We start from the raw sequence: 14453 nt of genomic DNA on the forward strand, positions 1-14453 counted from the left end.
ACGGGGATATATTAACTCGACTAAAGTGAGGTAAGAACATATCTTAGTATATAAAAACGGTGGCCTATTCCTTTAAGGAAAACAAAGTCAATGTTTTGAAGTGGTCATTACAAAGTCCTGATGTGACAAATGTGTCTCAGTTACACCAGTTCTGTTTGGAAAACTCCTGCCAACTATTGTGAGAAACTTGTGGAAGAAAATCCAAAACATTTGACCCAAAACATACAGCTTAAAGGCAATTCTCCCAAATATTTGACTTTGTAAAAAGTAATCAAAAAATCTGTAGAAAATCTTTTAAAAAGTTTTAAAATTTTAATTGACCTAAGAAAAAATTTAAGTCAATTCTGGTCAGAAAGTGAGAAAAAAATGCAAACCTGTCTTTTTATAAAGTGTACGTAAACATAACAAATTTAGAGTAGTCTGTCGAAAGGCTCTTAATTTGAAATCTACCATTACGATTTCGTTTTGGCTCTTAGTTTGAAACCCCTGATGTCTAACTTCCTCTCTGGGGCTGGTTTTTCATGTTGAACTTGTCGCACATGGCAGTATTTATGAAGTGGACGTCGGTGTAAGTTTTTATCGCGGGGACCCGCAGCCTCCGAACAGCCTGAACTCCTCTGCTCTGCATCCCCGCCTACATCCCTCCAAACCCGGTAAGACTTCTCGGTTGGTACCGCTCACTTTTTGGTCCTCACAGAAGGGAGCTCACCTTTTTCTCACGCACACTGTGTATCTCATCTTAAACGAAATACTCATTCATTCTGATATTGCCATCATACACAGGTTATTCGCAATCTTGCATGTCTTTTCCTGGTTATTTGCGCCAACTTTCTCAGTGCGCGCTACTTTACGCACAGTCACCACGCAATGGTCTTACTGTACTTTGCATGAACTGTTTGTCCTCTTCAATGTTTGCTTCCCTACCTCTACATTTTAATATCCAGGGAGGAAATAACCCGTAGTGGCTTGGGGCGTTGGCTCTCCTTCTGTCACTCACCCTTCACTTCTCCGTAATGTGCAAGTGTGAGTTAAGATCCGAGTTGAGGTAAAAGGAGAAAGTAGGGACTGCTCCTAAATCTGTTTCCAGTTAAGAGGCCGTTTTCCCCTATGATGGAACCGCTGGGACTGAAAAATGCTTCGCAGAGGTCAATTTAAATTCCTGTATGGCTATTTTTTACTGTCCCGCTTGTGAGAGTGTAGAGCGCGTCTGGCAGCGGCGCTGTGTCCCAATGAGGGCACTGACATGGACCTTATCAGGCTTGACGGTGGAACAGAGACCTTGGCATTGGATAAGTTGAAATCTTTATCAACATTTAGTTAACACCATCTTTGTTCTATAGATGTGTGTGTGATGTGATGAAAATCATTATTGATGAATATACAATAGGCCTAGGTTTTTCATGTATAGTGTTTATTTAGGCTTACCTGACAACTTCATATAGGCCAACACCCCCAAAGCATCACCTGAGTATAAAAACATACATCGGTGCTGCAGTTAACTACTTATTGCCATTCTTTGAAATTGTAAGGGCAAAGCATATATCATTATTATTATTGATGAGTGTCTTTTAAGAACTCAATGAGATTCATTTTGTCCACCATAAACTGCCTTTTTCCTCCAGCCAAACTGGTGATGACACTGAAGTGTGTCCAATGCCTTTGAATCATCATCCTTGATAAACGACAGGTCACACAGAGTATCAACAATTAGTCAAAACAAAGTAAACACAAGAAGGAACAATTGGGGTGATGGAGAACTTATTAAATTGTATGAGTCAGCACAATGGAAATGCTGAAATGTTTTGCAACAATGTGCTGCATTTTAAAATGAAAACACACTCACAATACCTTGTTTGTCAGCAAAATACAGTCCTGCATAGTCGTGTAAAATGAGTTTAAGTCAGGAAAAGACGTGAAAGTCTTAGGATGTAATAACAGTCAAATACTGTTGTAGCACTTAAGTCAAGATGTTGTGTCTGACCTTTTAGATGTGTGTACTTCCTACTCCAAAGCAAAGCAAACCCCAGTCTGTAAATGCTACTCACATTTTTATTGAATTAATCAAGCATGCTCTTCACATTTTAAACATTTAGACTTGTCTGGGAGAACCAAAAGTATGTTACAAAAACATAATACAATAGGAAATCTTTGATATGAATGCTTTTTTATATGGAAAAATACAGTTATGCTTTCTCAACCCATTATGTTCATCTTTAAACATAATGTAAATAATAAATAATTAAAAATTAATATATAGATATATGTATATTAGTGTGTATTGCGTGTTTGGTTTGCACTCTTGCCTCGCTCACGGCTCCTGAGGCCCCTATAGGCATTGAAGGATGTCTCTTAACCTCATGTAATTTTGTAATGGCCCAATAATCCGTCTTTGCCACATTAACGCGACACCGTTAACGTCGTAATGTCATTCATGTTCAGGGGTACATCTGGAAATACTTTTACAGTACTTTCTACAGCACCTCCTCCAAAGTACTGTGATGTACTTCCACACAGTGAGCCGGTTACATCTGGCCCCACGTGTTTTTGACCTTTACCTAGACATGACTCTCTCTCTCACACAGAGAAGAGACGGGAGCGCCACGGGGAGCTCTGAATGGGATCTGGTGGCAGCATGTTAAAGAAATTAGCATGACTCATTCCCATAAAGCACGTCACGGCCTCGTAAAACTTTATGCAATTTGTCTGGCTGTACGTCATGCTTAAAAAGTCCCAGTTGTTTCAAGCCTGTGGTGAGTTTAACTGGGCCCAATGTAAATGGTATGCAAACTGTAGCACTATCTTTTTTGTGTTTTTATAGGCTCCAATTGAGAGGAAAGACTTATGCAGTTGCCGTAATCCTAGACTTTTATGGAGGCTTTGAGGCCACTTTTGAATAACAATCGTAAATGTAATAATAGATCGTCGTAACTGAGAACCCATTTTAAAAATGTTTGGAAAACTGATTAGAATAAGATACTCACTTCATGAACAATATTTGATTCATAATGAAAAGATGTGAAAAACATGTATGTCACTGTAATTTAAAATAGAAGGGGTTGTTCGTGAAAGCTGCTCAGTTCATAGTGGTAAGAAGCAGCCTTTTCACCCCTGCACAGCTTTAGGTTGACTTCAGATTTGAACTATTCCCTTTTCCTCCAAATATGGGCCATATCGCGCGTCTGTTTCATATCTGAAAACACATCTGGACAGAGGTGATGATGGGGCGTTGTGACTGGAGCTTACAGTGTTTGACAGATCCCAATGAAGGGCTGGATATGAAAGGACCAGCCCTCTGCAGTAACACAAGCAGTAACGCATGAAGTACTGTGACATCGCGGTACAGTATGTGCATTTGACCTTTCACTGCAAAGATTTGTGGTACAAGTTTTAGAAATAAGTCAAATGTGAGACAGCACTGAGGGTCCCGTAAGGTCCTCCCCACTGTAATCGATGCATATCTTTGACTGAAGTGCAGGAATCTTTCCAAAAACAACTGGAAACATGCTCAACAGACTAAAACTCAAGATCCTGGGAGAAAAATCTAAGATCTAAAATCACTTTAGGTTCCCACTTCCTCTGAATCAGGTAACCCTTCGAATGCAAATATCACATTTCCAGATGAGGACATTAAAGCGTTCCAAAACATGAAGTTCTATCAATAATAAAGTAACTGAACAGGATCCCAACACCAGGTTTGTTTAGGAAAATGAAGTGTTGTGCTGTTTTCCAGGTTCTAGGTCAATTAAAGTCATTGGAAATGCAGTTAAGCTTTCTTCTCACTTCATCATTTGGTTTTGTCAGCTGCTCGGCTCTGAAAGACATCCATCTATATAAGAAAACAAGGGGAACGGAATCACTTCAACGCGAGAAACTCAATCTCACAGTCGGCCTAGGCTCACATAGCCTTATAATACATACTTCTACTGCCCCATCTGCTACTAGCTACTCACAGTTGGTACTCACACAGTAGGAATTCTTCTTCTGTGAGTACCAACACGGAATAAACTGTCATGCCCCCCCCCCCAGGAATGTTCAAAGTAAATGATGATACAAGCTCTCTTCCCATCTCTCGTGATTGATAGGCCGTTCAAGAAAACTCGTCTCATTGGTTAAAGTTATGGCACTGGGGATTTTGATTAGTTGCTGAGATAAAGGGACTTTAGAAACATATGATCAAATTGCAGACCCAGGCGGTCAATAATATACGCAATCTAATAATAATACGCAATCTATTTGTAATACATTTAAACTTACAGACGATCACTTTAATAGTAGATTACTACAACTGCTATTACTACATTAAAAACAATGGTACTGCTAATAACCTATAACTTAAATGATAAAAAAAACACTTGTTATGCTACTAATGCTGCTGCTAACTGCTACAACTGCAATTACACTACTACAACATCTGCTAAGTCTGTCTAAGCTACTACTACAGCTAGTACCACTACAACAACTTGAACTACACACAAAGGCATACTGAGATCACAGCCAACCAGACATGGGGTAAAGTTACTGGTGTTCCCCTTTGGTTTTTGGGACACTGGAACTCGGCCTTGTAGTATCTGCTTTATTTCTCCGTCTGGTATGGGGCCTCTTGGAGCCAAATAAAACAATTACTAGATTTTTTGGACGGCCCATGTTTAGCTTCTCTCAGCAGGCAGCTTCAATCGCTGTATTTTTCATTATTGGAGAAAGATCTTCTTTGGTGCTAGTTTTAGTGAAGTTCCGCCCAACATTTGGATTACAACCAAAAGCAGATGAGGACGTGTGAAATGTGAAAGTTATTTTCTAATTTGTGGTTGATATGGGTTTTCAATCAGTGCAAGTGACGTATAATTTCCATTAAGGCAAGGCAACTTGGCTGATTGTAAATGACACTACAATGAACTAATACATATCTTTGATAAAATGTCTGTCAGGGACTTTAATTGTGTGATATCAATGACAACACTTTTGTTCTGACGTCTTAAACTTGTAATGAGAAATGTTCTGAAGACAAAATATGTTCTCAAAGCTGATAAAAAGCCAGATTCAGACAGACCCCATTGCACTAGGCACAAAAAGTTCTGCCATACTTGGCCAATTAGGAAGCCCAGATCCTGTGTCAGGCTCTTGGTTAGGAGAATAGATGGAGCATTAGTCTATTCTGCATGTTTGTGGAGGAGCTGCAGCACTAACCAGTCTGATTTAGACTTCGTTGGGCCTGCTCTATGGATTTTTTTTATCAAATAGTTTGTGAAAAAAAAAAGTATATATTCATTTAACAAAAGGAATTTGTAATTGCTAGTCAATTTTGACTCTTATTATATTTTTTTTGTTTGTCCAGAAAAAGAAAGAAAAAGAAAGTTCAGAACACAATTTGTGAATATCAAATATCTTTCAAAGGCAGCCTTAGGAACAAATGTGTGCGTACGAATGTGTCATGAATGAGACCCAAGGAGAAATGCCTTGAAGGCACATTTCTAGTCAAGAATTAAAACATTTTGGTAAATGTTTCATGGTCCAGGAAGGTTCAGTGATTCCTGAGTGCACAGCACAGTAAGTTCAAGCCTATAAAGTCTAACACAGATCCGGCCCCTGTAGCTGTATCGTAAATAACAGTGGTTTTAAATGCACCCTCATTTTGCCTTCAAGACACAAATTTATCTGTTTTTAAACTTCTGCTCTGCCAGCCTCACCATCACGATGGGCTTCCTGTTTCCCATTTCTTCAACACATTCTTCAGAGATAAGCTCATGCCAGCACAGATGCACGAGCAGATGCCAACAAATGTGCGATAGGAATAGGCTGCATTCACATACTACAAATGAATGTTGTACTTGTATTACATTGTTACACTGGGTCAACAAAGTATAATAACTTTGCATATTCAAGTCCTCTGAACGGACAGCCTGAGGAGGTCAAAGTGTTTACTCAAGTAAGAGTAACGTTTGAATAGATTTGGTCCAGTAAAAGTAAAAGTAGTCCTCCAAATAATTACTACTACTACACTAATAAGTACTTGGTGAATATGCTATAGGAGGACTCTTCCCTTATCACTAAAAACATGTACAATAGGTTAATCCTCCTGCCAGGTGTTTCTGACCATGAGCCTGGCTTCACATCTGGAGACGGGTCCCTGAGCGCTCACTGCTCCGACGGGTCGCCCCCGCGGTTTTGAGGATCGGTCAAATGCAGAGAACGAATTTCCCCACGGGGATTCATGAAGTATAACTTAACTTAATGCTGTTAATTCCAAACAAGACATTGTAATAAAAGATCCAATAAGTCATTCTTAAAGTGAAAGTCTGTAAGTTTAATGTTTTACAGTTTAGTGTTGGGTAACATTAATTAATATGGCTGGAACAAAATATCGGATCGCAATACTTTGTGCTGCAATACCAAGTATTGATACTTTATCAAGTATCGCAATACTTTGAATACTTGTGATTGGAGGCATTTTCATCATCACTCCTTTGTTTTACAGTAACGTTACACAGCACTTTGTTCTTTTTTGTGTTAATGTACTTTTCAATCTTAACACTTCAATAAATGCCACATGGCATTTGGTTTATAAACTTGACTTTTTGAGGTAACATCATTTTTATCATAATCATAATTACTTACTGCATCGCAATATCAAATCGGCCCCTGGGTATCGTGATATGTATCGGATCGTGACAAAAGTGGATTGTCCCAAACTTTATTTCATTTTCATCTGTAATGTGAAGCTTTCTTAGTAAAAGATAGTGGAAAGTATAAAAAGTAACCAATGTATTAATGATGTTTTACTGAAGAAATATTGATATTATTATTTATATTATATATATTAGAGGGAGAGAAAAATCCCATTACTTTTGGGTGTTGGTCCTGAAGTTGAATCGTTGAAAAAGAACAATATATAATAAAAAAGACCTGTTTCTGCTTCACATTGCATGTGATTTTGCTGCATGATGTCACCTCTTTGTGCTATTTTACAACATAGATCTGCAAACTGCCCAGGTCCTAATTGTGACAGTAAAGTGGCTGTTAGTTAAATTACAGTGGGAAAAGTTTGCCCTTCAGTAAATGAGCAGCACCCATTTATTAAGAGTTTAATGAAAGAGCAACAAGCAACAGACTGCACACATTATTATGGCTGTTACTGTGGTGACTTCTGCCAAAAGTCAAGCGTTTTGAACAAAACAAGAGATTCCCAAGCTCACATAAATGCTGCACAATGGGGCTCCAAAATGAATTACACTCGAATCAAAAATGCAATTCAAGTGTTTGGAATTTGCTAATTGAATATATATTTATTATATTTATTTAATCATGGATGTTCACTTGTTAGGAACAGTACAATGTTAATGGACATGCACGGGTCCCACGCCACACCAGAGTAACGGACTGTTGTCCTGCTATCGCTCTCGCAAACACGCTCTCATTCATCCTGGTCTATTGTTCATGTAATCTGCAATTGCAAAATCACACTTTGATTCCTTTCCCTAAAATAACTATGTCCCACTGCACAATACATGATTTGATTTCCCACAAAAAGTTGGAAAAAAATTCAAAATTACAAATGTCAAGATTTTAAAATGCAAATTTAGAAACACAATTAAGTATTTAACCAGGATTGGGATTGCTGGTCTTCAACAACACTTTAAATACTCACTTTAAATATCATACTTAAGCCAAGTAACATAACGGTATCTTGGTTTGACCTACAGTAAACTTCATCATCTACTTGGGCACTTATCTATATGCGGCTGGTTATAAACAATATTCAGCACAAAGGAAGGTTTTGTTTTAATACGAACAGCCCAGACTTCTCTTCAGTCACATGAACATTTAACAGTGTCTCTTGGTGGTCGAATTAGCATTAATAAGAGTACATTTCATTGCCTTGTCCAAACCACTTCAGAAATCTTACGGCAACCATTAAAAAAATCCCCAAAATCGAGGCTTAAGCTCAAGTCCACAAAACCAGCAGCTGACGACACTGTGGCTCCTCTCAGTAAAGCCTGAGCCCAGAAATAAGAACACGTCATGTAGGAAGAAGGCTAGGATGCAAGGATACACGCTAGGAGGATTACTGTATTATTCCTATAAAAGGGTAATTGTGCACTTGGTTTTACCGTTGTGTAAATCTCAAAATAGGTCCAAGGCACTGCATTGTAAGTTTATGGAAAACAGTTGCATGTCCCCAGCTGGAAGTAAGTCCTGTAATAGTCGAGCAAGAATGCTTTTATGTCCTGAATGCGCGATTTAAGAGCACAGCTTTCACAGCAGTATGAGTTCATGTGTGTTGCTCAGACTGGCAGGAACTTGCGACATGTTGATTCCCAGACGAATGCTTCAAAAGGGAGCAACAACCGGGCCAAAATAAGCTTTTACCAATACTGAATTCATGAATATAAATTAAATACACACATTAACGTGTTCAAAGATTTAAGCACACATGCAACTTTTCACACAAGGAGCTTAATCTTGGTCAGTTGTAAAAACAAACAGCGACCTAAAGTTGTAATGTTAACTTTATTTATGTGCTTTCACAATGCCCTGAAAGCCCGGTGATATCAGACGGATTTGATGGATTCCTCTTCTCCAGCCCTGAATACTTGCTCCTTCCTGCACATTGTTTGCTCCCATCAGATAACATTATACGCTGAGTTGATAGCTGAGCAGCATTACACCCGCGACAACTGCTTCAGCAAACACTACTTTATGTGCCTTGGACTTATTACATTGCACTTCATTCATTTTCACAAAGTTGATGACACAAAGACGGACAACTAGCCTCACCCTCGTCGACAAACAGCTATGATAAGATAATGAACGTCGCTTGTAGGGCATTGACTTATGCGGTTCAGAACTATTGTGGGTGAGACGAGCCTTGAAAAGGCCTTGAGTAAAGCAGGACACTGTGTCACTGGAAACATTAACCTGATCTGCAAACCTGAGTCAACTTTAAGACAAACAAGACACTTCCTCGTTTCAGCTATGCAGGAAACTGTGAACAAGGGCAAGCATTAGATCAAACGTCCTGGCTATTCAGATTAAGAAAACTTTATTGATCCCAAAGCAGAGGCTGACCGATATGGGTTTTTCTATGGCCTATGCTCGGCCGATATTTTTGGCAGATTTTTCCAACTGTCTGTTCTATAATCCTGTAAAAACAAATACTTGGCCGCTCCAGCAATGGGCAATTTTATTTTATTACCTTAGGTGATCCAATAGTTTCTGTCTTGGATTAGTTGTTGTTAACAATAGCATATTGTTACTAGCTGCGTCTTTTTGCACGGCGATCAGAAATACTATAATGGAGGTTTAAACTAACTCAGCGATTGAATTCTCCAGATTCTGCACTTCAAAATGACATGCATCATGTCCATGTTGACGGAGGTTTAGTGAATTGCGGTGTTTCTCACCTCCCCTGGGGCCGAGGGAGTTGTGGGAGGACTCGTTTTAAAGCCCTGACAAAAAGTCTCAATTATTATTGGTCCCAGAAATATGGGCTTTGTTTGCCGCTAGATCGGCCGATAGCCACTATTGTAAAATCCCCAAACATCAGCCCGATATATCGGCCAGTTGATATATCGGCCGGACGATATATATCAAAGCAAGTCATTTGTAGCAAACCTGAGAACATTTATTTCAGCATCTGACATGCCTTTGAATGGTACATTTTCTTTTCTTTTTTTTTGTAGAGCATCGAAGAGCATTGAGGTTAGTGGAGAATAAAACTTAGGAAAAGTATCATTTTGCAAAAAGAAAACAGGGAGCTCTGGTGCAGTGATGTAAGCCTTACGTCATGTTTTTTTCCTTCAGCTCAGCAATATCAAAACTTCATTTGTTTGAAGGGTATTCAAGATTATGACATAGTGCATTTGTTTGTAAGTGAAGGCAAAGACATTCAATTTAAAGTATGTCAGAAGCAATGGCCAAATTTTGTGAACACAGTCAGTATCCAAACCGTGCGCTGCTATTTCTCCCTTCCCCTTTCCCTCTTCACTCTCTCGAACCAGGCGGTTTTGTGGTTTCTCTGTTTCCTGGGCGAGGCCTGAGCTGTATTTGTGTCATGGACTCGTCAGAAGTCCAAGCTCAGCCACAAAAGCCATACCAGGGATTCCTTCAGCACCCGCCGCCCGCAGATGCACAGCACCGCACTGGGGGCAGGATTCCTGTTGGTCAGTCACCGTGAACCTGCTCCGGACCCAACACGTTGACATGACTCCGCCTCCGAGTGCACGACAGTGCGAGAGTAGCGGGTGTATCAACTCAATAGACTTCATGTATAATCCCTGATGGCTGTGTTTCCAATTATCTCTCAAGTATAAAGTAGCCAACAAAATAAACACTCAAGCGACACACTCAACACTCATTTCAAAAATCGTTCTTCTTCTATGGTGCCAAGCTAGTTTTGTTGGTAAATTTGTTTTGGGAATTTCCATTTCCATAGAGATCAGTGTTGTGGGGGTAAAACATGTTTGAAACAGCTCCTCCTCTCACTTTTACAGATATTATTATGACAGAGGAAAGATGTAAACGACCGGAAATCTGCAGTTTATTTCTGTAGGAAGTTTGTAATCACTGCATATTTTAATGGTTTTGACGGCATGACTGTGGGTCTAACTTCAGAGTGTGTGAGGGGGAAGTATTTGTAATTTTGTGGTGGGGAAATAATTTGGTTAATTCTAAGAATATGAATGTCTGTACAACATTTATGAACTTAAAGCAGAGCTGTAAGTCTAGTACGGACTCCGGTATCCAGTATCCAGTTAAACAATGTGCAACACAGAAACTACAAATGCAGAAAAAGGCAAAAATGCTGCTGTACCAAGAAAGAAGTGGCTCTCAAAGTCCGACTATTAAAATGATTTCGTTTTGATCATTATTTCAGTTTTATGGGTTTATTCAATGCTTAACTCAACAATAATCTGAGAGAAAATACAGCACAGTGGTTCTCAACTGCGTCATTGGGACCCGCACTAGTTGCCATCAACAAAGTCACTGCTGATGTGCTTCGACAGCTCCCCCGTGTGTCACTCTTAAGTATCTGCATGCCAGTCTGTCACTGAAGCACTGACTGTATACTCATACTTCCGTGTATTCCCCTGCAGGTGAGAGTGTGAAAATGGCAGACGGCGGCACTCACTGCTTCTACTGCAGAGAGGACCTCGGGGGAAAGAGGTTCGTCCGAAACGAGGGGCGTCCCGTTTGCGTCCGCTGCCACACCAAGTTCTGTGCCAACAGCTGCCACGAGTGTCACCGGCCCATCTCTGTGGAGACCAAAGTAGGTTTCAGACAGTGACGCACAAACAAGACAACAAAAAACGGGTCACTGATTCTCAATATTCTCAATGAGAACCAGAAAACAGGCTGACCAGGCGTGACCATGGCAAAAGATTGTGATATGAGTCTTTTGTCTCTGTGAACAGGAGCTGACCCATAAGAACCGGCACTGGCACGAGGAGTGCTTTCGTTGCGCCAAATGCTACAAACCTTTGGCCAAAGAGCCGTTCAGCACCAAGGACGACAGGATCCTGTGTGGGAAGTGCTGCTCCCGAGAGGACGCCCCACGGTGCCACGGCTGCTACAAACCCATCCTGGCCGGTAACTTAACAACACTTTAATCACCACAAGTATGAAGGAGTCTGTCGTGGTCTAGGTGCAGGATTACATTTGCAGAATATGTTCTAAATCTGTCTACAGTGCACATTTTGAACATATCCACAGGTATTAGCATTTCACAGAAGACCAAAATCTGAACTGCTTAACAACTGTTTACGAGAATAGATGACAGGGTTAGCAGGTTTTACAGCGGACGTTACAACAATTGGAGCCTTTGTGATTCACTAATCGTGACCATTCAAACTGTTCTTGCAATTTACATGTATATTTCGTTACTTCCCTGAAGGCACGGAGAGCATGGAGTACAAGGGAAACTCGTGGCATGAGGATTGCTTCACCTGCGCCAACTGTAAACGACCCATCGGAACACAGAGCTTCCTCTCCAAGGGTGACGACATCTTCTGCAGCTCCTGCTACGATAAGAAGTTCGCCAAGCAGTGTTTCAGCTGCAAAAAGGTAGGTTTGTATTTACACATTACACATAGTCTGATACGAACCATTTAGGTTCTGTCTTATGACTAAAATGTTCTGCAGTCGTTGATCTTGTTCTCTTAAGACTCTTCTAGTCTTGTTCCGAAGTCATAGTTGTAGTCCTCATACAGTAATCTTAATTTGTTTTTTAGTTTTAATCTGCAAAAAATATATATGCTATAATAAATAGGATAAACAATTGTGCCCACTAATGTCCTTCTCTGATAACTAACCTGTCTGTCCTCCTGGCTGCAGCCCATCACCTCTGGAGGGGTGACGTACCAGGAGCAGCCGTGGCACGGTCACTGCTTTGTGTGTACGTCTTGCTCTAAACCTCTGGCTGGGACCAGCTTCACCACCCACCAGGACCAGGCCTTCTGCGTAGACTGCTACAAGAGCAGCGTGGCCAAGAAGTGCGCCGCCTGCCACAACCCCATCACAGGTAAGCTGCAATGCATCTACGAGTTCAGGTCAAATTCATAAAAATATTCAGAAGCTACACAATGATTGCAGATCAGTTCATTTGCTCTCCATAACATTCACAGAAGTTGAAGTTTGTGGTACATTGTCCATGACATAGAAAAGCACTCCTAATCCTGAGTTTAGTTCTCAGTAGTACAGTAGTTAATATGTTGGTCATAACTTTAGGGGCAACTGTCAGTCAATGAAAGTGTTTTTATAACTTTTGTCTTTTCAGGATTTGGAAAAGGCGTAAACGTCATCACTTTTGAGGGCAGCTCTTGGCATGAATACTGCTTCAACTGTAAACGCTGCTCCCTGAGTTTGTCCAACAAACGATTCGTGGCCAACGGCAAAGACATCCTCTGCTCTGACTGTGGCAACAAGTAGAGCCTGTCACAGTTACTGTGTGAATAATGAGACAATCCAAAGTTTTACGTGGATGATAAATGATTTAATTTCATATTAAAAATTAAGTGAGGCAACATGTTATTGCTTTAATTTCTATGCATTTTATACATATCAATAAGCCATAAAATGTTATTTAGGAGTTTATAATAAACATTATGCACTTTGCTAAATCATTTCGCTGATGTATTGTATCATGCTTTTGTTTAAAAACAGAATAAACAATTTTTACAATTAATATTTGATGAACTTTAAGTATTTTTTGTGAACGCACAGAAATTAAACTAAACTTCAGCCCGGCCCTTCACCATGTTCTCTGGCACCACCGATAATTGAGAAAATTATTCCACACAACAGAGATCTACAAACTTGTTAAAAATGCTGAAAATGTTAAGCCTATTTGATCCATTTGAGAAACAATATTATATAAAGCAAAGCTGTAGTTCGGCCCTAACTGTTTGTGCCCCCATCTTTTGAAAAATAAAAGGTCTGCGATCAAGGAAACCTGTGTACATCGGACTGTCCCACAAAGCGAGCTCGTGGCAGGCTCCTCGTAGATGTTTCCCCTGTGATGGCGCCATCTATTGGCAGGTTTGAAGACCGCAGAGCTCAGTCCAATCAGCATGTGCATTTTCTTTGTGCACAGAAATATTCCTTTCTTAAAGTTTTGATGTCAATGACATGTTTTACATATTCCAAGAAGGTAGACTTAAAACTAAATCACAAATAGCAAACGTTCCTTGGTATTACATAGACAGTTTACAGTAGACTGACATTGGAGTGTTTACCTGGGTGTTTGTAGAACCTTATTGGATGAAGCCCTGTGTTGACAAACCCATTTCACCCTTTGAGTTTTATCTTTATATCTGTGTAAACAAAGACAGTTATCTAGACTTGTCCGACGCTCTGAAGATGAACTGAATCATGAACCTGACCTGACAACGGTCCTGGAATATCACTTAAGACTTGATCATTACTAATCTCACAGAACAGCAACAGCCTCCTCGCCAGTGAGATGTGAAATGTACATGTTTTCTTCTGCTACTAACAGTCTGTGAAATAAATGTTGATTTAGACGTATTTATTAATAACAACCTGTTACTGCATAATTCGAAACATTTACGCCTAATTTGGACATTGTTAAATATAAAAGAGTTTTCATTTTTGCATCTGTAGAAGTTGTTGGGTCACAATAAAAGTAGCTGAGAACAACATTGATTTGTTTTTTTCAGAAGAAATAAACTGACCAATCACAGCGCTGCTCTCTGCGCCGGTCACTCCCACTGCTTATGGAAATACAAATGTAGTTCCTCTTCATTCACTTTGTCAAACCTGACTGACATTTATCCAGTGACTTGTTATTTTAGCATTAGTGAGATGTTTTATGTTTAACTACATGAAGATTCAGTTATTCTTCTACATTAAACATCTTATTTTTTGTTGTTGATTTTATCTTTTAAATTGTAGATTTGTAATGCATTTCATTCATAAATCTCTCTTGATTTTAATGCCTT

At 39.7% G+C, this 14453-nt stretch overlaps 1 protein-coding gene across 1 annotated transcript; it reads left to right on the forward strand.

Moving 5' to 3' along the window:
* The first annotated feature begins 519 nt into the window (after positions 1-519).
* LOC306970134 (four and a half LIM domains protein 1-like) lies at positions 520-13091 on the forward strand. The gene is made up of 6 exons (XM_079565999.1): positions 520-653; positions 11091-11263; positions 11409-11583; positions 11888-12057; positions 12328-12514; positions 12770-13091. The coding sequence occupies exons 2-6, from the start codon at positions 11105-11107 to the stop codon at positions 12919-12921; spliced, it is 843 nt and encodes a 280-aa protein (XP_079422125.1). The 5' UTR covers positions 520-653; positions 11091-11104; the 3' UTR covers positions 12922-13091.
* Positions 13092-14453: the final 1362 nt, after the last annotated feature.

The sequence above is a fragment of the Gobius niger genome, assembly GCF_951799975.1.
Source record: "Gobius niger genome assembly, chromosome: 11".
Classification (NCBI taxonomy): domain Eukaryota; kingdom Metazoa; phylum Chordata; class Actinopteri; order Gobiiformes; family Gobiidae; genus Gobius; species Gobius niger.

What these genes read in the sequence shown, in the direction of transcription:
- LOC306970134 (XM_079565999.1), top strand. Translation starts at nt 11,105, where the DNA reads ATGGCAGACGGCGGCACTCACTGCTTCTACTGCAGAGAGGACCTCGGG. An exon ending in CCATCTCTGTGGAGACCAAA is followed by an intron (nt 11,264 to 11,408) that starts GTAGGTTTCAGA and finishes CTCTGTGAACAG; the next exon opens with GAGCTGACCCATAAGAACCG. An exon ending in CTGCCACAACCCCATCACAG is followed by an intron (nt 12,515 to 12,769) that starts GTAAGCTGCAAT and finishes TTGTCTTTTCAG; the next exon opens with GATTTGGAAAAGGCGTAAAC.